This window comes from Echinops telfairi, unplaced genomic scaffold (genome assembly GCF_000313985.2).
Source record: "Echinops telfairi isolate 266 unplaced genomic scaffold, ASM31398v2 ScPeMD7_24;HRSCAF=84, whole genome shotgun sequence".
Taxonomy (NCBI): Eukaryota; Metazoa; Chordata; class Mammalia; order Afrosoricida; family Tenrecidae; genus Echinops; species Echinops telfairi.
This window is the reverse complement of record NW_022103921.1, coordinates 3,013,073-3,022,112: the sequence shown is the minus strand read 5'-3', so window position 1 is coordinate 3,022,112 and position 9,040 is coordinate 3,013,073. Positions and strand designations below refer to the sequence as shown.

The following is a 9,040-nucleotide window of genomic DNA, read 5'->3' as shown; positions in this document are numbered from 1 at the left end:
CCTCCTAGTTCTTTCCTCTATTTCCTTTTACTTTTCTCTTGTCCCACTATTGTGCTCAGCCTTCATTTGGGTTTCAGTAATTCCTCTTGGTTACATTACCCTTGATCATGCTCTACCAGCCCTCCTACACCCTCCTCACCATTGATTTTGGATCACTTGTTGTTGCCTTGTCCCTGGGTTTGTTAACACCACCTCCTTTCCCCCCACCTTTACCCTTTCCTGACACTAACCTCTGCTCCACTCTACTCCTCTTCAGGGCTTGATAATTCACTGCAAAGGCCACACAGAACTCAGGGACAATACGCACACCATGAGGGTTTGTTAGCGAAGTTAAGAAGTTACCCCAAGTCAGGATCATAAAATATTTAACAGTCTTTTGTTCCCAGCAGAGCCTCTCCTCAGGCAGCAGCCAATTCTCTCTCTGGTCCCCAGGCTGTCAGTCACATGGTTCCTTGGGCTGGGGTGCCTGCCCACTGCTCTACCTCAGTCTCATGGTCTCTGGTCTTGGTGCGATGGTTCCTTTGCTCTGGTACCCCTGATCGTGGCAAGGCATGGCCTCTGCTTGCGCAGGGAGGGATCTGAAACATGCTATGCTGGTAGCGGTCCTTCCTTGATGGGGATTTGTCCTGTCCTGGTTTGAGATGGCTCTCTCAGCCGCAGAGAAATGGAGAAATTGACCAACCCTCAGGTTAGTCTTCTATACCTTACCTATTTGCATGGGCTTACCCGATCATTTGGTAAGCATAATAGGCAAATCAACAGGAGAGCTATATTTAAGCAATTTCACGTCACCACAGGTGGCATGCAACTGAGTTACCACCTTAGGAGTCACTTCCTCACCACCCTGTGCAAGTCACCCATCTTTCACTGCCTTACACCCTCACTTGAATTACACCTTTTATCACATTGCTATTATGTGCCATAAACTCCGTTCCAACTCGCTGAGGCACCACGTAGACCAGGATAAACCCTGCCGAGACCTGCCCCGCCCTCACGATTGTGATGGCATTCATGGTGGCAATCACTGGGCCAACCCATCTTTTGCAGGGTTTTCCTCTTTTTCACTGAATCTCAAACATGATGTCCTTCTTCAGGTACGGGTATCTTCAATAGCGTTCCCAAAGCATATGGGGTACGGTCACGGTACTCTCACTTCTCATGAACATTCTGGCTGTACTTCCAAAACATGTTTGATCTTCTGGCTGTCCACAGTACTTTTAAAATTCCCTGCCGACACCGTATTTCAAACGCATCAGTCCTCTGTTGCTCCTCATTCATTTCACAAGCCATCTGAGGCAAATGAAAATACCACGGCTTTGTCCTCCAAGTGACATCTTCGTTCTTGAACCCTTTAAAGAGATCTTGTGCAGATGTGCCCAATGCAAAATGTCATTTGATATCTGACTGCTGCTTCCATGAGCGTTGACTGTGGAGTCAAGTAAAATGAAATCTTTGACAACTTCAGTCTTTTCCTAATTTATGTCTGCTTTCTATTGGTACCTGTGAGGATTTCTGCTTTCTTTACATTGAGTTATAATTTATACTGAAGGCTTCGTCTTTGATCTCTAGCAGCAAGTGCTTCAAGTTCTACTTTTGGAAGTAAGGCGGTGTCACCTGCATATCACAGGGTGCTCATGAGCCTTCCCCTAGATGCCAGCATAGAGAGTCATCCAGTACAGTAAAGACATCACCCCGACACCACATACTTTTCCCGATGATAAGTCACACACTGTATCCCTTATTCTGTTAGAATGACTAGCTCTTGGCCTAGGTTCAAGTTCCACATGCGTACAATTAAGTGTTCCGACTCTGAGCATATCCCACCTGAATATACAGGTGAATTCAAAATGAATATCTGATGCCTTGAACCCCAATGACTGAAGATCAAATGAACTGTGAGATGACATCAAGGACAGGTAAGTGGGGCAGGGTCAAGATGGCACCCAGAACTAGGCGTGTGCATACAGACCCCACCACGGCTCACCAAACCAGGAGGCGCAGTAACCACATGGAGGCTTGCATGAAAACACTGGGCTACGGGGCTGGCCCCCACCAGAGTTAATCTGATCCCCGCCCTAGAAGTGTGTGCCACAGAGAACAACTCTAAACCTTCAGGTGGAAGAAAGGAGCTGACTCACCACACCCACACGGAAGCAACCCAAGAATCAAAATCAGAAAGGGACAGTCGGGCTAGACTTCATATGGGCACACCAAGCCCAGAGGATGATGTCCCTCCTCGGAGCTGCTAAGGCACAGAGAGGGCAGTAGGACTCCCAACAGAGGACAATAATGGGGATACACAGTGGGGACATAATGTAGCCTGAATCCCCACAGCGGGACAAAACAAGTAGGGATCATAACAGATCAGCAATTGGAGCAAAGACTATCCACAAACCCCTGAAGAGCCCCCAAATAGACTTTGGGCTAGGAGGGGCAGCCGCCGGAACTCCCCCGGGACCAGGGGGAAGCGATTCATAAAGGTCAGCAGACAGACCTGGAACAATGTATGGGTTTGGGGATTATTTTTTCTCTTTTCTTTTTTCAACCTTTTATTTTCTTATTGTTTGGACTGGGACATTGCTGGTTTGTCTGCTTATATAACACAGACGTGTGAAACAAGCTCGGGGAGAAGGTCTTGGGGGGAGAAGGTGGGGGTGGGGGGAAGGGTGTGGTGAGCAAACAACGCCACAGACAGGGGAACAACCAGGGAATTAAAACCAACATCTAGGAGGTTGTAGAGATGCTGTGAGTATTAGAGCAACATCAATCTAGCTGAGAGGAAGTACTACGAGGTGGAAGAAGGGGGAATGTGATGGTAGGGCAGGAGGAGGCAAAAGGAAACAGAGCAAAGCTATAGATAGAGGTATTAACAAAGGTGTATACTTATGTAAATACATTAATCCATAAAAATAGAGGTATTAGTCTATGTATATGTAAGGATTGAGGATGCGGACAGGTCTTGGGCCTCAGCTCCTACCCTCCCTAAATACAAGAACACTTTGTTCTAACAAAATGGCATTCTGTGATGCTCACCCGCCAATCCCCCAACATGATCACTGAAGACAAAATGGGTGCATAAGCACATGTGGTGAAGACCGCGGATGGTGCCCAGCTATTGAAAGATATAGCATCTGGTGTCTTAAAAGGCTTGAAGTTAAACAAGCGGCCATACAACAGTAAAGCAACAAGCCCACATGGAAGAAGCACACCAGGTGGTGTGATCATGATGTTTCATTGGGACCGGGTAACAGGCATCAGAAGATTCATAACAAACAACGAACAAACAAACAAAATGTGATGGTGAAAATGAGAGGGGTCAAAGCCCATCTGCAGACAATGGAACATCCCCCCACAGGAAGGGCGCAGGGAAGGGATGAGTCAATCAGGGTGCAGTGGAGCCCTGATGGATCACACAATACACCTCTGGTTCCTTGCGGCTTCCTCACCTCCCACTATCATGACCCCAGTGCTGCTTCCCACTGTGGATGGGACCGGAGCATGCACATAAGTATAGGAACGAGATACAGCTCACAACACACGGAACCTAGCAACAGGAATAGAAATAGCGATACCAAAAGAATGAGGGGAAGGAGGGGGGGGGGAGGTGAGGAGAAAGGGGTTACCAATCGCAAGGAATGGCACATGACCTCACACCCTCCTCCAGGGGGAAGAACAACAGAAACCAGAGGGGAAGGGAGACAGCAGTAGGTGTGAGAAATGAAAATAATAACCATCTATAATCTTTCAAAGGGCCATGGAAGGGGCGGGGGAGAGGAGCTGGTCCCAAGGGCTCAATAGAAAGTAAATACCTAGAGAAGAACGATGGCAATATATGGACTAATGTGTCTGATACAATTGATGTATGGATTGTACAAGAGTTGTAAGAGCCCCCAATAAAATGATCTTTTAAAAAGAAGGGAAATATAGTGAAGAAACCTAAAGATTAAAGAGACAAGAAAGACAAAGCCAAAATGGATGTCAGAAGACTGTGAAATGTGTTCTTGAACAGAGAATAGCTAAAGCAAAAGGGAAAAATGATGAAGTAAAAAAGCTGAACAGAAGCGTTAAAAGGGCAGCTTGAGAAGACAAAGGATTACAAAGCAGTGTGTGAAGACCTGGCGTTAGAACTGAAGGGAATAGAGGGAAAAGGCCAAATTGCATTGAAGGCATTGGCAAAAAACAAGGCTCCAGGAATTAATGGAATACCAACGGACACATTTCAATGAATGGATGCAGTAGTGGAGGTGCTCACTTGTTTGTACCAACACATCTGGAAGACTAACAGGATGAGATCCATATTCTTGTCCATTCTAAAGAAAAGCGATACAACAGAAGGCCCTTGAAGGTCCTTGAACAATTATATCCTTAATCGATAACACACACAAGTGAAATTTTGATGAAGATCATTCAAAAACTGCTGTAGGAGTACATTGACAGGGAATTCAAGCTGGATTCAGAAAAGGATATAGAATTAGAGATGTACTCTGGTGTCAGAGCTTGCCTGAATGCAGAGAATATCAGAAATTTTTATCTTACAAGAGATAAAAGAGAGAGAATTGAACAGAGGAGGGATCTGACTACCACCAAAGAGAGATAGGAGCAGAGTGCATCTTTTGGACCCAGAGTCCCTGAAAGACCCTCCTGCAGCCAGGGGACATCAAGCTATCAACATCAGGGTCGATGAGAAGCAGTGGGCTAGGCACCTGGCTGGCGAGTGGGAGGCCTCCCGGTATGTGGTGGAGCTAGGATTGATGACCCATGAAATGAGAGAGCTGGTGGCGTGGGGCCTCTGGATGGAGGGCCTCTGGGCACTTATCAAGGTAGCTAAAGATCTTTGCCACACTTGCAGGGCAGATCCGAGGTAGTCAATGGGCCCGAGACGGGTGTTCCTGTTGGCATATGTGAGAAGAGGTTGTCCCCATCAAAGAGCTGTATTGTTTTTCCTGATCCTGAACTGTAACCTGCTACTCCCTAATACACCCAGCCACTGTTTGTTACCCTGAGTTGTGTGTGGCCATCGCAGCAAACCACCGAACCTAGCAGAGGAGAAGTGCCAAGGGTGGGGTGGGCTGCCGATAGTGATTTCTTTGGCCCCTTCTGAAGTTAGAGGTCAGCTAACCTGACTGCAACATTTTTATGAATGCCTTATAAAGGATTTGGTTCGCCAGAGTATTTGTGACACTGACTCATATCCTTTAGGTAGTTGTGAAAGGTTTCTCTTACTTTTCAAAAGAAGTCCTATATTGCATTTCATAATGAGAGGGAACATGTGAATGGCATTCGTTGCCGTTGAGGCAGTAAAAGAAAGAATTGGAAGGAAGAGAAGAAACCACCTGTTCAGGGGTCACAGGGATCCGCCTTGTGCCATTTGACATCTTTTTAGACCAGATGGCTTGATCCACCATTTTAAGGCCATTTTGTCTTTGTTCATTACTTTCAGGTTTCTAGGAAGAAAGAAAAAATAGATGAATGGCATGAAGGACTTAGTAAAAAGAAAAACATGGCAAACTACTAACTTAATCCATCAGCAGGAAATGCCCCCTCCTCAACTATTCCTTATTGTTTTGTCACATGTATTACTTTTTGTTATTGTTTATTTTTATTAGTAATTGGGAGTTAATACACGTATTACATCATTCACATGCATTATTCTTAAGAATGACGATTAACTGTGTCATTTGTAAGGAAGTAACAACCCATACAATAAACCAATAATAGTGATAATTTTTAACTTCGTCTTTAATTTTTAACTTCGTCTTTTAGTTTGTAAAAATCTCTAAAAACGAATTGAAGGATAGCTTTTTAGTTGCCGTCAAGTTGATTCTGACTATATTTATAAAATACTTCATACTATTTCATACATCTATTTCATTCCTATATTTATAATTTTCTAACAATGTCACTTTCATTTATTTTGTTATTTAATCAAAAAGTATTCCAGTTAATATAATTTTGTACACAACATATTCAGAAATGTCTTTGTAAAAATGTTAGTTTGAAATGAATTTTATCCTTGAGATTTATTCCCTAGAGTAGAACTATAAAATGTAAAAATATGAGCTTGAAAATCTTCTACATACACTCCTTATTGACACAGGTTCCAAAATCAGGTTGTTATGCAAAATCAGCAATATGCAAAAATGGAGGATTCCATGAGATCATATAACCACATCATTCCATAATTGCCAGATCACATCATTACATATCTGAGAGCCATAGGCCAGTCAAGTTGACAGAGAGCTTTCACCATAACAGCCAGTGTTACTCGGTTCTGTGCCTCAGTGTTTGTGATTGCCAATTGAGTTCCTCATTGCCAGACATACATCATTAATGCACAAAAGTCAGGGTTTTTTTTAATTATCCTTGGAAATGTGCAATATTAGATGGACAGTTGATACCTGATGAGTAGGTGTATTTTCAAATGATATTGAAGCTACTGGACTTGAATATATAAGGAGCCCTGGTGTCACAGTGGTGCATGCTCAGCTGTTAGCCTGCAGGTTGATGCCTGGAACGCACTAGCTGTGTAGGGGAACGAGGATGAGGCTGTCTCCTTCCATAACGAGTTACACCTTTGGAAGTTCTGTGAGGCCGTTCTAGTCTGTCCAATAGCTGTTGTGAATGGCTGTTGACTTCACAGCAATGGGATGGTTTGTTTGTGGCTTGGACTTACATGCAATCTGCTCGTTAGGCTAAAAAACATACAGAAACTGCAGGTTCCCTAAACTATCCTTGATTCAGAACTTGAAAATCACAAGTGGATGATGATTTAACACCTTTCAGGAAAAAATGTTCCTAATAATCAGCCATCTCCAATGAAATACCTGTTTTTGCCTTTCAATTTTGATTTGATAAGATTATAATGAGTTAGTTGTACAATTCAATCCGTGAATGGGTTCAAAGCGTGATCTCAAACTAAACTCTAAGTTCCATAAAAAGCAGTGATCCATTAACAAATAATCAAATGTGTCATTTTAAAGCAACTCGTACATTTCTGTACAAGGGGCCGTCAAAGAGCTTAGGGAAAAATGAAGATTATGGAATTTGTCCATGAACTTTTTGAAGCTCTCTTGTATTTTCCATTAGCAACCAGCATGACTGAGTCCATCCAATGGGTTTTAAACAATCCGATTTACTTCTGTTAGAGCGAATTGTTTACAAATACAATTGCTACCTCTGATGAAAAATGGTATTTTGTAACTCTGAACGAAGTTATGATTTTAAAACACATTAAAGCTCTGGAGATGTTTAGTCAAGATGACCAAGCATGATACAGCAACTTCTTACATTGAGCCCCTCTCTTAGTAGCCAGTTGTCTTTGTAGAGGGACTGCCCTTGCTGTTTGTGTCTTCGAGCGATGACGTGAGGGATGCTGGCAGGCAGTGTGTCGGTGGCTCGACCGAGCCTCAGAGTTGTTGACCCTGGGTGAATAACAACGATGAAGTTGCTCTGGATTTGCTACAAATAAAAAATTCAAGAGCATGACGTTAGTGAGTACCATAGTGTAACAACCTAAACGAAAAGAATTAATGTTTTATAATGACTACTGAACTCAAAAGCACCAAAATAAGTCAGTAGAGGGTGGTCTTTGAGAGGGATCCAAACAATGCTTGCTCTCAGCCTAAAATGCAAACTCATTCTGCATGTCCATGCCACCAGGATATGACTTTCAATAGAGTTCAAATACTTAAATCTAACACAAACACGGTTGTTTTAAAAAAATTTTTTTTAAATCATTTTATTGGAGGATCTTACAGCTCTTATAACAAACCACACAGCCATGTGTCACGTACATTTGTATATATATTGCCATCATTCTTTTCAAAACATTTTCTTTCTACTTAAGCCCTTGGCATCATCTTGTTTTTCCCCTCCCTCCCTCATGAACCCTTGATAATTTATAAATTATTATTTTCATATCTTACACTGACTCTGTCTCCCTTCACCCACATTCCTGTTGTTTGTCCCCCTTGGTGGGGGGGCAGTTATACATCTATCATTGATCGGTTCCCCTTCTCCCCCTACCTTCCCCCTACCCATATGGGTATACTCCCATTATTGTTCCTGAGGAGTTTATCTGTCCTGGATTCCCCATGTTGAGAGCTCTTATTTGTACAGTGTACATGCTCTGGTTTAGCTGGATTTGTAAGGTAGAACTGGGGTCATGATAGTGGGGGGGCAGGGGGGGAAGCAAACATTACTTCAACATATAATTATTGAGCTTTGATAGGATAGGAACTGTGGTTACAGTGGTTACATGACCAGAGCACATTAAGTCCCTTATCATTAGAGCAAGCACTTATTAAGGAAGACAACGTACACGTGACATGAGCCGGAAGAAGTCTGGTCTGTAACTGTGAAGACCTGGTTTCCAAGGGAGCACAAAATCTTTTCTAACTTATAAGAACTTTTATATTATAAGGGATCTTGGTGGCTGGTAATTAAGAGTTGGACTGCTAACTACAAGGTCAGCAGTTCTAACCCACCCAAACTCTTCCAAGAAGAAAGGTGATGCTGTCTGTTCCAGTAAAAGATTGACAGCCTTGGATAACCACAGGGGTGATTCCACTCTATCCTATAGGGTTACTATGGGTCCATTTGACTCAGTGATAGTGAATTTTGTTTCTATAATACAATCTATATATAGATATTATACATAACATATTGTACATTGGCAAGATACATGAAGCAGCTTCAAAAAGTTGAAAAGCTCCGTTTTCCACAAACTTGTTTAAATGCCCTCCTATATTCCATGTATCCTTTGCCTGCAGCGCCACAGCTAGTATCTTGTTGTTAGTGTGGCTTCCTCCGATCTTGTGTTTTGACACAAAGCTCTTAAATGTTCATTTCGACAAATGTCTGCCTTTTCCAGGTGGACATTGGGCCTCCTCATGCGCACTCCCCTAATACAAGAGCACCTTGCTCAGCTAAACGGTCATTTCATGATATCTACCTTCCCGACAAGATCGCTGAAGACAGATGTGTGCATAAGAAAATGTGGTGAAGAAAGCTGATGGTGCCCGGCTATCAAAAGATATAG

At 43.0% G+C, this 9,040-nt stretch overlaps 1 protein-coding gene across 6 annotated transcripts in view; it reads right to left on the bottom strand.

The window, feature by feature from the left end:
• ACTR8 (actin related protein 8) overlaps positions 1 to 9,040 on the bottom strand; it is a 24,811-nt gene that overhangs the window by 14,051 nt on the left and 1,720 nt on the right. For 5 of the 6 annotated variants that reach the window (XM_045289066.1, XM_045289067.1, XM_045289068.1 and 2 more), the window contains exons 2-3: positions 7,288 to 7,458; positions 5,331 to 5,444 (exon numbers count right to left, since the gene is read on the bottom strand). In XM_045289066.1, the coding sequence (XP_045145001.1) occupies positions 5,331 to 5,444; positions 7,288 to 7,458 (285 nt within the window). The remainder of the gene's footprint in view (positions 1 to 5,330; positions 5,445 to 7,287; positions 7,459 to 9,040) is intronic. The other variant, XM_004714051.4, reaches the window with a different exon arrangement.